General features: G+C 42.2%; 1 protein-coding gene across 4 annotated transcripts in view; it reads right to left on the bottom strand.

Annotated features, from left to right (window-relative positions):
* Position 1: 1 nt before the first annotated feature.
* wwc3 (WWC family member 3) overlaps positions 2 to 19,026 on the bottom strand; it is a 39,271-nt gene continuing 20,246 nt past the window's right edge. For 2 of the 4 annotated variants that reach the window (XM_032572005.1, XM_032572007.1), the window contains exons 6-23: positions 15,743 to 15,872; positions 15,083 to 15,232; positions 14,264 to 14,337; positions 11,379 to 11,627; positions 11,163 to 11,252; positions 9,704 to 10,269; positions 8,904 to 9,024; positions 8,052 to 8,132; positions 7,869 to 7,955; positions 6,607 to 6,802; positions 6,366 to 6,518; positions 4,496 to 4,602; positions 3,836 to 3,983; positions 3,575 to 3,739; positions 3,389 to 3,481; positions 2,073 to 2,306; positions 1,370 to 1,497; positions 2 to 263 (exon numbers count right to left, since the gene is read on the bottom strand). In XM_032572005.1, coding sequence (XP_032427896.1) covers positions 197 to 263; positions 1,370 to 1,497; positions 2,073 to 2,306; positions 3,389 to 3,481; positions 3,575 to 3,739; positions 3,836 to 3,983; positions 4,496 to 4,602; positions 6,366 to 6,518; positions 6,607 to 6,802; positions 7,869 to 7,955; positions 8,052 to 8,132; positions 8,904 to 9,024; positions 9,704 to 10,269; positions 11,163 to 11,252; positions 11,379 to 11,627; positions 14,264 to 14,337; positions 15,083 to 15,232; positions 15,743 to 15,872 — 2,839 coding nt within the window. In that variant the 3' untranslated portion in view covers positions 2 to 196. The remainder of the gene's footprint in view (positions 264 to 1,369; positions 1,498 to 2,072; positions 2,307 to 3,388; positions 3,482 to 3,574; positions 3,740 to 3,835; positions 3,984 to 4,495; positions 4,603 to 6,365; positions 6,519 to 6,606; positions 6,803 to 7,868; positions 7,956 to 8,051; positions 8,133 to 8,903; positions 9,025 to 9,703; positions 10,270 to 11,162; positions 11,253 to 11,378; positions 11,628 to 14,263; positions 14,338 to 15,082; positions 15,233 to 15,742; positions 15,873 to 19,026) is intronic. The other 2 variants (XM_032572006.1, XM_032572008.1) reach the window with 1 other exon arrangement.

Raw genomic sequence — 19,026 nt, 5'->3', positions numbered from 1 at the left:
AACAACAAAAGAAAAAGGCACACAAAGGCTTCTGAAAATGTAAAAAACATTCAGGTCTTCATCTGCAGGTCACATGTCTGGTATCGTCAACAGAAACAGTTCTGTACTTCATGAGCCCAGGGGGGGGAAAAAAAAAACAAAAACAAAAAAAAGGACAAATACTTCATGTTTAGTCACAAAAAACAGAGGTGAGCCCTCATACATCGTCAGCTGGCAAAGGAGGTATGTTGAACCTTGGTCTGGTGAAAAACGCCATCTTCTCTCTGCAGAAAAAAACACAGATTAATGCAAAACCTGTTGCTGAAAAGTGTGGCATGTATTTATACTTAACCCCCTTTACTTCTATATCCTTCTTTTCCACCTTTACCCAAAAACATTTATGTGAGATTGTAGCATTTAGCGAACGCATTTTACTGAGCATGCTTTCTGCAGCCATGTTACAAACATTGACGCTGCTGTGACAATTTATCAGATATGGTAGATTTGAGAGAGGGCAGCAATCAGAGAGACGGCCGAGAGGATCGTGGCAACTCTGGAGGAGCTGCAGAGATGAAAAGCTCAGGCAACTTCCAACTATTTTTGGCCTTTTTGGACACGTGACAAGGAGGAGAAAAATAAAAAAAATCAAAGCAGCTTCTCATCTTCCCATAAAGCCTTTGAGAAACGTGTCGGCGTCATGGTTGGTTCTGTGTTGGCAGCTAATGAGCGTCCCATTTTCTGAGCGTGAGGCTTGTTGACTTTGTACAAGAACGTGTTGACTTGATCCGTGATCACACCCCAGCATCATGTTTTTTTAAGATTACTGCATCTCTTTGGCAAACTTTACCATTTTTTCAGTCAGTCTAATCTGTCTTTTGGAATAGAAGTTGCCTAATAACGATGGTCACCTTCATATAAAGTGCCCATCTCTTCAGGCCATCATCCCTACGTAAACACACATCATCTGATTAAAACATATTAGCTTTCAAGTTTGCAACAGTTTAGAGCTGAAAAATACTTATGATTTGGCTAAAATGCTCATTTGGCTACCAATTTGGCATGTGGTGTACAGGGTGAAGCTAATTTGCTTGCATTAAGTGCTGGATTTTTGTTTTTAAAGAGCAGCAGCTGAAGCCAAGCAACACTTCTGCAGGTAGGTTTCTGTTTTCTTGCAGTGGCATGCCTGAAAATGGTTGTCATATCCCAATAATTTATGGCAGGGTTGGTGTGCCGACGAAAACACTGCTGCTTTAACGCCGGAAATTGTAGCTGCTTGCAAGCAGGCGCAGACGGAAACAAGGCAAACGAAGCTATTTCTGCAAAATGTTTTATGAAAAAAGAATGCATCTAAATTTCTGTAAAGTGAAAAGATGTGAATTTGTTTTCCAACCTGAATGTCTGCACCGGCAGGGGTTCCTTCTGGTTCTGCCCTCTCATCTGCAGAACCTCTCTGGAAGCCTTCCTCAGCCTCCTCTCTGCTGCCTCCTCCTGACGCTGCTCCTGCTTGCTCTGGTTGGCCTGCAGGGGGCGACACCACAGTCAACTTGCTGCTGCGGGGCAAGCAAAGCCCCCGAATGAAACTTTTCTGTAACAGACCCCGCGGAGGTGAGAAGCAGTCCGTATAAGCATCATGTCACTCTCTCTTTCTCAAAATAAAATCTCTTCAACGGCGCTGGTGTGAAGTACTCGGCAGATATGAAAGCGCACATGCGCAGAACGCACTGCTGCTCCGTTTATGCAAGAATGCACGGCCTGTTGCACACAATGGCGGAACGCGTTGCGCGACAAAACCTATTCAGTGTAGCACACTTCCTGATAAGGAGTAAATGTTACATGGACACTTTGTTCATGGGAGACGGATTTCTGTTTATAATGAGATGTAAGCTAGCGAGGTGGAAGCTGAAGCCAACAGCGAATGAGCGTTAGACAACACGCTAAAACCACAGCGCCGTCTTGTGGCCATGGAATTGCAACTACAGCTGACTCAAGACGACTCAGTCTAAACCTGGAACTTTTCCCCTTTTCAATGACCGAAAATAGCCGTCAGTTTTCAGGCAGCGGTCTCGTGTAAACGTCGCCATGTCCGGTTTTACCTGTCTCTGGGCCTCTCTGAGCAGGCAGCGGAAGCGCTCGTCCCTCAGGGCCCAGGTGGGCAGCTCGTCGGCGTCGCTGGCCTGCGGCTCCTCCAGCCGCAGCTTGAGTTCCCTCAGGGCGCTCAGCTCCTCCATCAGCTGCCGCAGACGCGTCCTGCAGGCCTGGAGGTCCAGCTCCAGGTCCAGCGAGGTCCGCGTCGGCTGCTCGGCCAATGAGGAGCGGTACGACGGCTGCTGGCACACACAAACACACGCCTTGAACGACACAGCGAGCAAAGATGCTGGAAGGATTCATTCGGATTTCATGAGACAGACCAATAAAAACCTGCTTACGATTTTCTTTTCATAGTAAATTAGATACGAAGCATCCAACAAGCTTCACTCTATGGCTAAAACTGTTAATTGATCATGTTTAATCGACTATTGAAACAATTGTCAACTAATTGAGTAATTGATTAATCCTCAACAGTAGGATGCAGCATAAAAAAAACAGATTGTTGACAGAACAACACACAGAGCAGTAAGTCAAAAGTGTACAAAAATATACGTTTTGCATTCAAGGTGGGAAAAAAAGCTTTATAAACATGCTCTACTAAATACACCTCAAGAGTTATCTTAGATTTTTTTCTTTTCAAGATATTGGGTTGTTTTGCATCTTGTAATGTCATTCTAATATTGTATAAAGGACACTTGCATGGCGACATTTGGCAGAAAGTACCAAATATTTTAATCCAAATAATCAGTTAATCATCAAAATAATCGAGTGATTATTGATAAGATAATCGTTAGTTGCAGCTCAACTTTATGCGTGTGTTCATTACATTAGGCTAATTAGCGCAGGATCTTTATTGTCTACAGATAACTTTTCTACCCAAATCTGGCTACTTTAAACATTCAGTGGTCTAGTAAAATGTACAGTTTATTGGTGAATTCAAAATAAGACATTTTAAAAGTAAATTAATTAGGTGTTGCCAATATAAAATGAGTATGAACATTTATAGTTGGTGAGTAACATCAACTGTGATTTTGGCTCAGAGGACAAAAGGACAAGGTGCCAGAAAGTAAACAAACCTCTGCATCACTTCAGAGTCTCAGAACTGCTAATATGTTTTTGTTTTGTTTTTTATTTAGGATTATCCTGCATTTAGCTCCACCTTTCCTTCCATCAACTCGAATGTATTCCTGCTGAAGCATGGTCCTGCCACCAAGGATTTAAAACATTTTTTTTATATATAAGAAAAATAAATAAATAAAAAACTCCATCCACTTAAAATTCACCTGACGGACACTAAAGTTTGTTTGTAAGGCGACAGCACCTGCTTGTATCGCAGTGTTCTTCTCTCCATGGTGTTTCTGACAAAAGGCAACTTCTTTGGTAAAGTGGAGCTGTCGCTGTCACTGCGATATAACTGAGGAAAACAGATAAATAAAAAATGTAGAAAGTTAAATCAATGTTCAGAACCAGAAAATGATTCACACACAAGCTGTTGATCTGAACTCACCCTGCAGACGTAGTGACTCTGTGCGCCAGGCGAGAAGGTCTGGGAGCGAACGAGGGTGCCGCCCCGCATGAAAGGGGACCCGTGACCCCAGCGACCCCCCCTCTCTTTGGGTCGGACCCAAACCGGCTCCGGGAACGGCGACTCCGTCATGGTGGCCTTCTCGACCTGGAAACACGTCGGAGCTGCTGAATTCTCATTTTCATGGAGGAAAAAAAGCTTTAAAAAAAAAAAAACCCTCCAAAACACAGCTGCAGCTTTTACCTTTGCTGTAAAGTGTCTGCTGGGAGTCTGATCGCTGCGCCCCCCGGTGGAGAGGTAGACACCCTCGGTGGACAAACCCTCCGAGTAAAAAGTTGGAACCGCTGCGCTGGTGCTGCAGCCGCTGTCCACAGACTCTGCCTGCTGACCCCTGGAAAACACACATACACACACACAACTTGTCATGAAAACACAAATTACAAAGACACGGCCTTAAGCTGATATCCCAGGACACATTTCTTTCTGACGGACAAATCCATTTTCTCAAGGAGACTTCAAGCAGTTCAAATTTAAAGATGCGATTAAAATTCAAAATGTAGGCCTGTCATGATGATCAAATTTACTGGACCATAAATTGTCCCAGAAGTTATTACGATAAACGATAATGCTGGTTTATGTAATATAGTGGTAATGGCATAATAATGCAACAAAAGATTCTCAAAGATCAATAAACTTCAAATTCGAATGAACTGGAATTGGAAGACATTTTAATCGTCCAGAATAAATACAGAAAATGACAGGAATAATAAATTAAATGAATTATGAGATATCTGAAGATGTTTGTCATCCAGTTTTAGGTGGAAAGTACAAAAACAGAACAAAAGCCCCTCACACTGGAAGCAGAAGGAATTTAAGCTCAGACAGAGCCGTCAACACAGTCACCTCTCAGGCGTCGCCTTTCCACGCACGTCCTTCTCCGACCGCTGCAGCTCCAGCTCCTCCGGATGGGTGGAGGTGGAGGAGCGCGACGGCAAGTTGCCAACAGCGTCCTGTGACATGAGAGCAAACACCATCATCACACTAAAACTCTTCTTCCTCCTCATGTCAGTGATTCTTTTTGAAGCTTTGACTCGGTCATTTGATGGACTGGTTTGGGTCAGAATGAACAGATAAAACCCGTTAAGATAATAACAGCTGTGTGTTCATTTGATGTGCTTTTTAAAACGAAATAATATGGAACATATTTTCACATTGATGTAACCTGGCAGCATACAAATTAAAACTGATTTGATTTGACTGATAAAACAGTATTTAAGCACACAGCTGTTACCTTGAAGGTTGTATTAATGTGGCTCTCTAGAGCCTGGAGGGCCGCATAAAGAGTTGCGATGGGCTGGATTTGGCCCCCGGGCCTCTAGTTTGACACACGTGTTAGAAGATGAAGTATTACTTTAACTGTAAAACTGACACCACAGTATAACCTCACAGGATGCTCGGCTTTCCGCGTCATTTTTCGGGTTGGGGTTCTCGTAAAACTTTTATTTCATTCTCCTAACATTACGACTGGATTCTGGGAACATCACTGATGTGTCATCACAACTTTATTCATGCATCAGTACCGGTGTATTCTTGTAATATTAGGACTTCGTTATCATAATAAAAAAAAAAAATTTTAAAAAGCCAGTCTTTTGCACAAACAGGACAGACTGTGATGGACTGAACTCACGCTCACGGCACCCCCTGCAGGTGGCGAGTCGTATTACACAGCAGAGTTTGTTGCCATCGGTATAAAAGTACTGAAGTCACTCAATAGTTTTCACATTACAACCAAGAACTTCAGAGCATTTCTTTGAGGACTGGAAGCGATTGATAAAATAGTGTGTAATCATGAGGTGGATGAAAAGGTCACACAGTTTTAACAATTTAAAACTGTAATATATATATATATATATATAAATCTCAAACACATTTAAACCCCATTTTTTTAGGCTTAAAATACCCTTAAAATTAGAGAAGCGAGGTGTGTGTATTCAGTACATTAGTAATTATCACTCAGGTCTTTTACAGCCCCGTATTTAGCTCCATTCATTTCCCACCACCATGCCGTTCCACAGCGGGAACAGTGTTAAATTTAAACCTCCATGTAGACCAAATGTTAATGTTAGGCTTCATATGATCAGAACTAATTTTGAGTGACTTGGACTTAAGATTTTATCACAATATTTTTTGTGATAATGATAAACTATTTATTGGGTGTTTTTTGTTTAACCTTATGACTGTTAAAACAGTAATTATAGCTCCGCAAATACAAATATTGTTCTTGAAAAACAAACAGTTTTTTCAGGATGCAGCTTACATAAATGTGTGATTTATATCACTAAACTGTACGCAGTGACTGCATTTAATCATTTAAAACTAATTAAACTGTTATTAATTGAAATTTATGAGGTGATGAATCAAAATTCTCACCACAGTAACACGTTCTTCACCATAAAAACAATAAATGCCGAATACAAATCAGAACAAATTCAGAGGTTGTAACAAACTCTAAGGGGGACTTCCTGTTAATTTCTTTAAACAATAACTTACTTTCTTTTCTTCCATACATACTAAAATGAAACTACACCTACCTAGATCATCTTTCTAGATTCTAAGTCTTGAAAATCCTGCGTAACTTTTGCGCCGCCTCTCAAATACGCACAGCTCTGCTTTGACCCGATGAGCTGAAATATGTGGCCTCGACGCGGAAAAGGTAAAGGGGTGTGAACAGTTTCGCGAGTCGCTATTCATCCACGTGGCTGTGACCGTTTACCGTGGCTCTGGGCCGCGCCTCGTCCTCCTGGCTGTCGTGGGTCCGGCGGCTGTAGAGGGTCTTCTGCGAGTCGGTCAGCATCTGGACTCGCAGCCAGTGGTAAACCATGTCGGCGCTTCCCTCGCAGTCCGCCAGGCTCAGCTTGGCCGTGCCCTGCGGGGAACGACGGAGGGACACGGGTCAGGAGGGGCGTCTGAGGAGGCGCGCGGCTTCAGCGGCGACGGCTTCCCGTCGGACCCACCAGGAGCTCCTCCTGAGCCTGAGGGCCCAGCGAGCAGACCGACAGCTGCAGGGCGCACACCGCCAGGGCGTTGGCGGGGACGGGGATGCGGAAGCCTTCGTTGAAAGTCATCTGGCTCCGCGGCTCCAACGCGGTGCAACAGTAGAACGCACAGGCCCTGCTGGCGTCCAGGGGAATCAAGTGGACCTTCACATACCTTCAGACAAACACGGCAAGAGGAAGAACAGGTGATGCTTCGCGCATCTGGATCGCACAGATCTAAACAGGGTTTATGCTGAACACGTGAAGAAGAAAACATTCACAGTAGTTTGAGGTTTAATTTTAGAGTAAGGTTGATGGATTGGATTTTTTTTTTTCTTCTCATCTTTATGGCGTGTCTGAAGAAAATCTTCTTTTCTTGAGTTTTGTTGGCAAGAAACATTTGGTATGCTTTACTGCCAACCTACTGGTACTGAGTGTGGCTCAAAATGTCCTTTTTGTTTTTATACATGTAGTATCAAAGATCATATTAAAGCAACATGAATCCTTTTACTTTCTAAATTTCCCTGTAGCATATTTATAAAATTAAATGTTTCATTTTGTGTGCGACAGAAAAGTCCCCATGGGGAAAAAAACTCCACTAAAAGAAAAAAAAAAAAAAAATTAAGACTCGTGATTAACGTAATTAAGGATAAATTACCTTTAAATTATTATTATTATTCAAGGTCTTGTTTTAGACGTACAAATTTAAAAACTTTTTAAGAATGAACGGACATTAATTAGTGGAGATCCACAGCCAGGGTGGGAGAATCTGACAACAGAAAACTGTTAATGAAAAATTAAATGTCTTCAGATGGAAATTCTTTGAACTGAACTCTAAAAGGGAGTGAACAGAAATGTGCACAACACTTCTTATGCTAGTAAAGGAAACTGCAAAAGTAATTATGTACTAGTGTGTGTGTCAGTCTGTCAAACACACAAAGTTGGTGGTTGCACCATAAACATGTGAAATGGTTGAAAGAGTGTGAATATTTTTGTATGCGTTGCAGTTTAAAGCTACCAATTGTGAGAAGAAACAATGAAAATCCAAAAATATATGCTTGATAACTACATGTGCACCAACTGGCAGCTCATCACAGCAGAAAAACCACCTAATGTCTTATAGTCATGCTTTATCATTTCAATAAGAAAACCAGTTCTATAGTCAGAGACTTTAGCTCTCTGCTATTCTGCATTTACAAAGGAAAAGTGTTACTTTAATTAAAACAGCTAAAAATACTCACACTTTATAGCTTTCTCTCACATTCGAACAGTTCAGACTCTTCAGCTGCAGCACATGCAGCCGCAGAGACTGAGAGGCGGATTCCCACCTGTAAAAACACAAACAGAAAACATGAGGTCATGCGGGAAACTGATCCCAGCCCCACTGCCATCTACAAAACGCTCTTCGATCAGAACAGACTTACAGCAGTCCTAGCTGGATCTGGGTGGGCTCGCTTGCAGCGGACGCCTCTTTGGCGTATGAAACCTCGTCGTACTCCTCTGGCCTGTGGAACCAAAAGACAAGGCATCTGCAGGTTTCAGCAAGACACATTTAAGCATTTTCAAGACCCTTTTAATGCCTCCTTAAATGAAATTTAAGACATAAAAGTCTGTCGGTGTAGTAGTGAGATTCTGCTGCGTTACGATCAAACACAAACATTTCTGGGCTCTGTTTGGTTTTGTGTTTCACACACTGCGTGTGCAGCTCTCTACAGCTTTCACCTCCATAATGCGGAGCTCAAAGGTTTGCTTTAGCACAAAAAGTAGCAGGTCTGCCAACAGAAGTCAGTCAACGGTGAAAACAAACAAACTCCAGCCAACTGGAGCTAAAACTGATCTTTGCTGCAGATGCAAAAACTCTAGCTAGCAGGCTAGCAAGGGTAGATTAGCATCCTCTTCTGCCTGATAGAAAAGTTCTGAGAGGAAAAAAAACAAAAAAAAAACACGACATGTACGGGATTAAGTAGTTCTGCCACAACAAAATATAAGACTTGTGATTCAAGGCCAACTTACATCTTTTATGAATCAAAGACATTTTTAGGAATTAATTTTAGATCCATGAATTAAAGACTTTTTAAGGGTGCGCGGAAAATCTGTTTTCTTTCCATGCATGAAACAAGTTGCAGAAATCACTTCAGGACATGCAGTAGCTGAATCATTATTTTAACTGAAGTGATTCCTGTGGGGATTAGCTGTTGCTTTGAATTTAAAGGCAACATCATCAGCAACAACATATTGTTCCTGTTCATGTGTTACGAGCAAGGGCGCTCTCTCACCTTTTACCCCACGCCTCGAACACGCCGCTGTCCGTGGCCAGAGCGTCCTCGGAAACCCCCGCCGAGACTCGCCTGGCTCTCCTGCCGCTCCGGTTGGCGCTGTTGCCCCGCAGCGTCACCCCTAGCAACAGAGGAGTAGAAAATCCGGATATGCTACGGCTGAAGAGATTAATCAATTACAGACGTAACTGTCAGGTAACTTAGTAATCAATTAATTGTTGACTGGAGTATACAGACTGAAAAAAAGGGGCAATCTGTTGAAACAAAAACACAAAGAGCGCAGCAACAAAGCCAGAACTGTACAAAACATGCAGAACAAACATTCAGTATTTAAGATAAAAAGAAGAAAAAAAGGTTGTAAATATGTTCAACCCAGAACTCCTCTAGTGGCATCATAGTTTTAGCTTCACTTCTGTAAAAACGAAAAATTATTTAGCACCTTTTGCAATCCAATTTTTAATTGGTTAATAGAACAGTCAGCAGGTTAGCATTATGCTGTATAGACTCCAAGTCAAGCAGGAAAAGCTGAGCTTCTCACAATGATCAATCGTTCACTAATGGAAGTGAAATGTTTATTTTCTTAAATAATTAATTTTTAATTATGTGCATCTTTTAATGCATTTCCAATAGTGTACAAAAAAGGCTTAAAAGGTTAAATAAATAAAAAATCTACAAAGTGTTAAAACATTTTTATCCGATTAATCGTCAGAATAAATAGATAGAAAAATCGAAGACTAAGCTCTAGAATATTCCACAGATGAGTTTCTATAGTTTATAGGAGAGGGCTGCGCTCCGCCTACCTGTGGAGGTGAAGGCCGTCTGAGCCCCGCCTTCTCTCTGGCTCTTGCTGTCCAGCTGGTGCAGCGCGGCGGGGCTCACCGTGTCCTCGCCGCCCATCAGGACGCCGTGCGACACGGTTTGCGCCCGCAGCCCCTCCAGCAGGCCGCGCCCCGCCTGCTCCATGTACTCCTCCGTCATCTGGGCGAGGGGGCAGTCCTGCGGCGCCAAGTGGTACGGCGTGTCCATGGGCGAGCTGGGCGGAGACAGGGACGAGAGCGAGGAGCGGGAGGAGAGGGAGGCCAGGGACTGCGGGGTGTCGTGAGAGCGCTTGCTCTTGCTCTGCGTCATGTGTTCGGGGTTGAAGACCGAGCAGTCCCTGGACGCGCTCTCCGGGGGCAGCAGGTATCGGAGATGTGGGTCGAGAGCCTCCGCCGCCCCTTCGTGGCGCTCGTACTGCGGCACGCCGTAGATGTCGCTGAAGCTGATGGAGCTGAGGGAGCCGCGGCTGGACGCCAAGGAGCCCCGGCTGGAGGCCAGAGAGCCGCGGCTGCTGCTGGAGGACACCGTCAGAGAACTGGCAGACAGGCTGGGGACAGACCAGAGACAGCTCTGAAGACACTGTCCAGAGGCGTTTTTATTCTCTATCCTCAGTACAACGACTGTAAAAACACAGCTTTGTAATTAAGTATGGATACAGCATGAGTTAGAAAAGCTCTCTAAAAGGGGCAGCATTACGTGAGTCCAGTCACATAGCGCTATTTATTAGCACAAGCTATGCTACACTAGTTATAAAAATGCTGTACATATCAAATATGGTTTAAAATAAATTTGACTTCATAATTGAAATTGGGCCTCTGTCTCTTTAAGGAACTCCTGCTTTTTCTGAAACGCCGCCTTCATGAAGTCATCACAACATGGCTCCTCCCTTAATGTTTTTATCAGCGTTTCACTGAGCAGTAACTCCTATAATGAGCTCAGCAGACGCTCAGTTCCAGAGTGTTTGCTAATTGCTTCTAGCTAGTCTGAAGGAGCTGAGTGGGGGAATCCCAAAGAAGAGGTGTAGGGATGCTGGAAACCTCTGAGGAGGAGCTTTGCCCTGGAAGGCGGGGCTAGGTTCACTCAGGTGTTTTCCCAATGGTTGCCATAGAGATTAAAGGATTTCTAAAACATGCAATATGAATCAAGGCAACACTCCAGGTGTGTTTTTGATGAGAGAACATTATAACGTGATCTAAAGCTTAAAAAAAAAAAGTTGATTTTACATGATACTGCCCCTTTAAGAAGGACCTCCTGTAAAGTGACCTGATCAGAGGTATTTTTGAGTGGAAGCTTGTTTTTGGGAGGACTCGTGATGAAATCATGACTTTGAACACAAACAGAAACAGCGGCCATGAAACAAAGTTGTTTAGGTGGTTAAACGACTGCGTAGCTCATGTGAGGCTGACTGCTATAGCAGGAAAGAAGCAGCGTGTGGCTCACCTCTTCAGCTGGGAATGAAGGTAGGTGGTGATGCGCGTGGCCTCCTGCAGCTGCCTGAGCAGGTCGTTCCTCTTCTCCTGCTGCAGCAACCTGTTGGCAGGAGAAACCAAAGCGCAACAAGTGAAATGAGAACGCCAGCCGACTCTGTTGCGGTGCATCAAACGTGCGAGTAGAAACGGCCTCGAGGGATTTGTGTTCCTTTTTCTGACATCTCACCTCTGATTGGCTCCCTGGCTCTGGGAGCTGTGGGCTTTCTGCACCTCCTCCTCCAGCCTGGAGCGCTCCTCCTCCAGCTGCTGCTGCTTCTCCGCTGCGTGTGGCTTCTTGCTGACCAGGATGAGCTCCTGCAGGAGGGCCTCCTTCTCGCGCAGGAGCTGCAGGAAGTCCCTGTCGCGGTCCGCCTCGGCGCGGCCCGACCAGCTCTCGCTGTCGAGCTGCGCGAGTTGGTGCTGGATGCTCTGCACCCTGACAGGACAGCAAGGAAGTCAGCTCAGTTCTCTCATTTGCTCCTCATACTTGGGACTCTTATGGTTAGGAGCAGGCAAGTACATTTATTTTTTTCAGTCATGTTGGAAGGAAAAATGACAGTTACAAAGTTCACAGGCTGACGTCCAGCAGGAGACCAGAAAAAACCAAACATTTATGTAAATATTAGTCATGCTATCAACAAGCTAACAAGTTTCAGTTTTGTGCAGTAATTCCATATACTTAAATCAGCTGTGATGAAGACGGTCGTGTTACCACAACTTCAGTGTACGTTATCTTATCCAAGACATGGACAACCACTAAAACTGACAGGCCAGTGTAACACTACAAAGTGATGTTCACAGATGTTTTCCCGTCTAATCTGAAAGAGCTCAAGCTATTTTGCACAAAAGAAAAAAAGAAAGCTGGCAAAATATGTAAAGCTTCAGACCTGCAGTTTAATGTAGCTATACACTCAGGGAAGCTCAATACAAATCCTAGTCTGTTGTTTCAAAAACCTCTACAATCTGTGTTGGTGCAGAAAAATCAAAAGCAGGTAGACTTCCAGGAACTAAATTTAGTATATTATATTTTAAGTTTTCCACACCACAAAATATAATGTATAAAAAAAAAAAAACTGTTTCTCATCTTTTCTGTGTATAAACTATAAATTTAAATCCCTGCATGTTCTGTCCAGTTTTGTATGACTGATTAATATTGTGCCTGAACGACTGTTTTAATATTATAATCAAGCAGCTTTGAGTGTTTATTAAGACGTATTTCTGTATATTTTGTCCTGTTCTGCTCCTTACAATACATCACAAAGAGAACAAGCTAATATTAGCTGGTTATGCCAATAAAGCTTCCTTCTTTATAGTCATAACTAAAAAGGTTATTTGCGCTAACCTTTAGGCAGTAATCATAAACATTGCTTTCGATAATGCCAAAGCGCTACGCTGGTATTTAGCAGAACTAAAAGTTAGGAAAAGCACTAAGCACAATATTAGCCCAGTTATTAGCGAAATATTTTTCAACAGTGGGCACACTTCTGCTGATTCTCCACTAGCAGAGCAAAATGTTTGTTTAGCGCTTTTGCTAACTTTGAAAACGTTAGCTCTCCCTAAATTAATGTTTCAGGGTAAACTACAAAGCGCTAGTTTACTTGGCTGCTTTGTCAAATTTAAGCTAAATAATGTTCACCATCTGTGTTCACTACTAATTCTTCAAGTAGTTACACATTTATATTCATGCTCTTATTTTGAAATGAAGCAGTTCTGTTTACTCTCAAGTTCTGTTTTTTTTCCTCCAATAACCATTTCAAACAAGAAAATAATATGAAACAGACAGAACAAGATCTAAATATAAATACAATATCTAAGGGAATTTTAAAACATACAAGTTAGATAGATAGATAGATAGCATTTATTGTCATTGAACAGAATTCAACGAAATTTCCATTGCATAATGTCAACATTAAATTGATGTTTTAGTCTTTCAAGGCCAAATATAATTTGAAGTGAAATTAGCGCTTTAGCATTAGCTTTGGCTAAATACCATATTGGTGTAGCGCTATAAGGTTAGGGAAATTATCTTTTTAGTTAGTTGAGCCCACCACTAATTTTCAATTTGTTGACTTTTTAAAGTAGTAGGAAAAAAAACTACAAACCTACAATCTTTTAGATAGCAGGTTTAAAAGCAACTCTTCCTTTAAGTGAATCCAGACATGGAAAATGGTAAAAACACGCCATACTTTTAACGGTAGCAACAAAAATCTTTTAACTGATCAACTTTTAATAACTATTTAATAACAAAAGTTGTTTCTAAATAGCCACCTGTAACTATCTACACAGAGCAATATTCATTCTGCTGGCAGAGCACAACATGTGTTTACTCTGGACAAGTATTTATGGCAACAACAGGAAGTCAAGAGCGCTCGGTCTCCATGCTGCGACCTCCTGCAGGTGGAATCTGACTGGGAGATTCACTCAGACCTGAAACAATCTCAGGAATCGCGCTGTCAGTTGATAAAATAATCGGTTTATATGAGCTGGATTTCAGAAGAAGTGACTCAGCATGAAAGTTTCCCTTCTTTGCTGCTCTGACTCTGATGTCATGGCTTGGTGCTGCCGTTTGTGGATCCCCACAGCAACATGAGTCTCATAAAAACGATTACGACTGAGCCGGTGTAATGATACGGCCTTTTTGTTTCCCCAATTAGACGAAACGCGAGCCCTTTTTTTTTTTTTTTAACGCCGCAGTGTCAAGCGCGGTCCAACGGCGTCGTTTAAAAGCACAGTTTGTATTTTGGGCCACCTTGTGGAGGACCAGGCTGTGCACTGCGGCTGGGCAGTGGGCAGTCCTATTCTGGCTGAGCACACAAAGGCAGCACACAGTCGGCAGCAGCACGGCCAGCAAAGAATGTGACCACCCAGCTCTTTCTGCTGACCAGACATCCCTCAGCGGCTGATGGACCTAAATACTATTCATAACTCGTCCTCCCACCCTTCCAGGGGGCAGCATGTGGAGGTGGTGGTGGGGGGAGGGGGGCGCGTTGCTGCAGAGGTTAGTGATTCGGTGCTGCATGCCTCTGTGTCTCGGTGCTACCACTGACAAAACAAACAGCTGGGCAGACTTACTTCTTCTTGGCTTCTTCGTACTGCCAGTTGAGTTTGACTTTGTCCACCAAATGGGAAGGAGCTTGGGAACCGTACTTCAGAAAAGAGGAAAACACAAAACGTTAGCGAGGCCTGATGACTCAGATGAGCACTGAAACGATTAATCGTGATGAATCGATTGAAATAATTGTCAACTAATTTAGTAACTGATTAATCGTTAACTGGAGCATACAGACTCAAAAAAGGCCATTTGCTGAAAGACACTCAGAGCAGTAATTAAGCCAAAACTCTACACATATATATATATACACACACATATTTTGCGTCTAAGACAAAAAAAAAATCTCTGAATATGTTCTACCCAGTACTCTGGTAGTTTTTAGCTTCATCTGGTTCAAATTTTGTAAAAACAAAAATCTCCTATTAAGTATCCTTTGCTATCCAATTAATATAAAAAAAATGTCAGTCAAACCATAAATGATCGAGCGTACAATAAAGAAATGTTCCGTTGTTGCATTTTAGACAATTAGAAAGTTTTAAACTTTTTCTTACTTAAAACATGATTTGAATTACTTGTTTACTTGCATCTTTTAACATGTTTACAATTCTGTATAAATTAACTTAAATGGTTGAATGAAAAATCTGGAGAATTCGGCCATTTTATTTTAGCTGATAAACCGTTCAATCAGTAGAACAATCGATTAGTAAAATAATCAATAGTTGCAGCTCAGATAACACAATCCAAATCTACGAAGTTATTCGCTGGAGACGTTATGACATTAATACACGAAGCCGACCTCTGTATAAATCAGACATTAAGGTAGTTGTATGACCCCTGACCTCTCCCATGATGTCCGTCTGGCAGCCGGTGTCGCAGTACTGCTGCGGATAGCACGGGTCGCCGGCGGTGGCGGTGCTGTCCGCCACCTCGCCGGCTGCGTCGCTGACAGACAGGCTGGTCTGGAAGTGGACAGTCAGCTTAGCCAGGCTCTGAAAAACAAAAAATAAATATTCAGATAAATCTTTACATTCAAAAGAAAAATATTCAAACAACCTCAGTCTGAAAGCAGACCGAAAGAAATCAATGAAACCCTTAAACAGCATCGATAGGCTGTTTGACTTTCATTGGATGTGTAAAAGTAGAAAAGTTTAAATCTTTAAAAGAAACATGAAGGTCAGACTGATAACTAAAGACCAGAGCTTCAGGAATATTGTTCTCTGAACAGAAAACATGTTTGGCATAAACCAATTGTTGACATCACACTACTTTTTCCTATGCTGTTTTTTTTAATATCCATTTTACTTATTTAATAAAACAAGATTCTGTTTTTATCTCCAATTAAAATCAGCTCCTTTATCAGAGCTAAAAATGTCTGATAGCTTCGTCTCTTTGTGATGAGTGGAACAGAACAGTAGACAGAAACGGACACTAGAGGTCAGCATCAAATACGCAAACTGCAGCTGAGCGAGCCGTGGGTGGAGTGAGAAGGAGGCAGTCACCTGGATGAGGTCCTGCCTCTCCTTCTCGCCTGTGCTGATGGACTTCTTGATGCTGCGCAGCTCGTTGAAGATGGCCTGAGCCTCGTCCAGCTTGTAGTTCGTCTGACTGCAGGACATCTTCCTATCAATCCTGAACAAACACATCAAACATGGTTGCTTAGCAAACGAGTAGCTCTTAAGCTTCCTTTTGATTCACTTCAAGTATCTCTATTAGGCTAGATTTGGCATTTTGTGACACTTTAATGATCAGAGTAATTTTAATATGAGTAAATACAAAAAGTTATTTTCAAATGATTATCCAAACCAACCTGGCCCTATGTCAAAACAGCAAATATGAGAAATAGTTTTAGCAAATATGTAAGAAAAAAAAAAAAAAACAGGTCATTATGTCACGTAGGATAATATGAGCGAGAATCTGTGAAAAACCCGAGCTCCTCTGCCTTCTCCATGTGGTCCTACTGCCATCTGCAGAAATACACGGTTAGGGCAGAAACAACCAGTCAGAGCCACGGGGACGGTCTTAGCGATGTCAATCACCCTCCTGTATATGCAGCTAAATGTGCTAATGGCAGAGAAACAACGTACCGCTCCAGGTAAACTGTTAATGTGGCGTCATCAGTGGCCATGCTAACTAGCCTTAGCATTCACTACAGGCTCCGATATGGGGAACCAGCTGTTTACGAGGATGACTGACAGAGCAGGAGCCTCCTCCTGGCTCTGATTGGTTGATTCTGCTCCAGCTGTATATTTCTGCAGATGGCAGTAGGACCACTGGGAGAAGCCAGAGGCGCTCCATCTTTTCACAGATTATCTGCCTCATACTACACATAGTGACAGCTTTAACAAATACGTAAAAGAATTTTTTTCTAAAAATTACGTACTACACCTTTAACAGCTTGTTTAAGGTCGCAGCATTTCAGTCTGGAAATGCTGTGACCTTTTGCATTTCTGAGGTCATGTTGGTTCTGTTTAAGAGATTTCTAGATCCTACAGGTCTTGTTCAGAAATGGATGATAAAGGTGAAATACACCTAAAATATAGTTAATTACACATAATTAACTTGACCTAGTTATGTAAAATAATATAATTGCATATCCTTCTCCTCCCTGATAAATAAAAACATCATTTCAAACTGATTTGTGTTTCATTTTGTGAAACTTGACAAAGAAAAGCAAAAACAAAAGGAATCTGTAAGGGAGAAAGAATTTCTGTGGGAGGTTTCGTTCATCAGTAACGCAGCAGTTTATTTTTAGGTTTTGGGCCGTTTCAGTCATGAGACACAGATTCTGTTTTCAGATGTTCTTCCAGGCTTTCCCAGGTTTAGTAAGTGAAATATGATTTTTAGAGCCAGCTCATTCACAAGGCGCTAACAGGAAATGAATAAGTCCAATCAAACTGCAAGGCTCCTCCTGTGTTCACACACTGCAGTTTTTCCCCCCCACATTAGACTCATTTTATTTAGAAAGTCTTTTTATGCAAGCGGCCGACGATGTAGAAATCAAGTTAACTTAAAAATAATAAATCTGAAAAGTGTGGCATGCGTTTTTCATATTAAGCGGGTATTCCCCCAAACGTCTGAACTCAAATATGACAAAATGATCACACAATATACCAAATAAAGAGCTTTCTGATTGAGGATATGCTTAGACTATTTAAATAGTCAACTAATTTAGTAATCGATTAATCATTAACCGAATACTCAAAAAAAGGCCATTTGGTGAAATAAAGACATAAAGCAGTAATTAATCCAAATCTGTGTAAAGAATGTGTGCATTTTGCATTTAAGATAAAAACCTTGTGAATATATTCTACCCAGAACTCCTATAGTTTTAGATTCACCCATTTCAGATTTACAAAGGAAATGCTATGAATAGGATTGAGTTATTTATTTGCACTTTTAAATGAATTTCTAATGCATAAAAAAGGCTTAAGTGGTTAAATGAAACATCTGCAGAATGTGCCATTTTAAAAAAATAAATCCAATTAACCGATTAATTGATTACTAAAATAATGGCTGGTTGCATAGGGGCGGGGCCGGGAGGGCGTGGCTAGCTCTCCTTCAACAGCAGGTTCTGTCCATCCTGACCCAGAAACAGGTTCTGCTTCGTCTCTCCTCTCCAACCCTCTGGTGGAGCCTGCGAGGTTCAAACTTTTATGTCCCCAGAACGAAAAAAGAAAATTTAAAAACTACCGCTCGGTGCCAACCACTCCATAGGCTCGCATTTCCTTCAGTCTGCCGAGGCGCGACAACAATCCACCAGGACGTCGGCTGGACAAGCCCTGAAAGCGTTTGTGAAACTCGCAAAGATAAAGAGGCGCAAAGATGATAGGAAGCCTAAACCGCAACTCCTGACTTCTTTAAGGGTCATAGTAACGATTATTATCGAGTGGGTTTGGTTTGGGGGTGGATATACACCAGAAATTGTTTATCAGCTTATCTGATGTTGTGAACAATTTGCTTTATTGCTGATCACAGCTAAGATTAACCAGAAAAAACAAAAAACACAACAGCCTGAAGGGTCACTCCTGCTCTGAGCCCGAGCAATCCGCACAGAACAATGGGACACGCACAGACCAGCAAACAAAGTCACAAACACGCCTACGAGCACGTATACACATCGCAGCACTCCGTGTTTCTTTCTCTTTTTTTTTTGCAAGCTGTGTATTCTTCCCGGCTATTCTGGGAATCACTTGAGTTGCGTATTATCTAAGAGATAAGGAACTTCTTTGCCAGGACTCAGGAAGTGCAGAGGAATTTGCAGCCAGATATCTGTGTTTTTGAAAACCGCTTTAGAGGCCCCCTCCCTCTTCGCGTCTCACGCCCCGCTCCCATCCCCTCCGTGGAACAACTTCCTCTCTCCAGGCTGAGCCTTGGCTCCCTGCACTCCACTGGTGCATCCTCTTCCTGAGGTGGAGTCGCCTTTTCCATCAAAAAGAGAGAGAGAAAAAAAATCCCTCCATTTGGCTTTTCTCAAAAGCTCTCTTTTCCCCACTCGCTCAGCGAGGTGGAGCTTCTATTTCTAACATGAAATTTGGAATGGCTCAGAAATCTTCCCAGCACAGAGAGATGGTTTGTGTGTGTGCATGTGTCAGAAGAAACAGTCTGAAAGCAAAACATTAAAAGAAAGTAAACAAAAGAATCCAGTTCATAGATCTTATGAAAGAACCTTCCTCCTTTCAGTCATTGGAACTACTTTAAAGGGTGTTTTATATGTCAAAGGGCCACTTTAAACCTTAAAAAAAAAACTGTAGTCATTTGGATAAGAAGAGGAGACAGAAACACA

The sequence above is a fragment of the Xiphophorus hellerii genome, chromosome 9 (assembly GCF_003331165.1).
Source record: "Xiphophorus hellerii strain 12219 chromosome 9, Xiphophorus_hellerii-4.1, whole genome shotgun sequence".
NCBI lineage: Eukaryota > Metazoa > Chordata > Actinopteri > Cyprinodontiformes > Poeciliidae > Xiphophorus > Xiphophorus hellerii.
The sequence above is the reverse complement of the archived record's forward strand: the minus strand, read 5'-3'. Positions and strand labels throughout refer to the sequence as shown.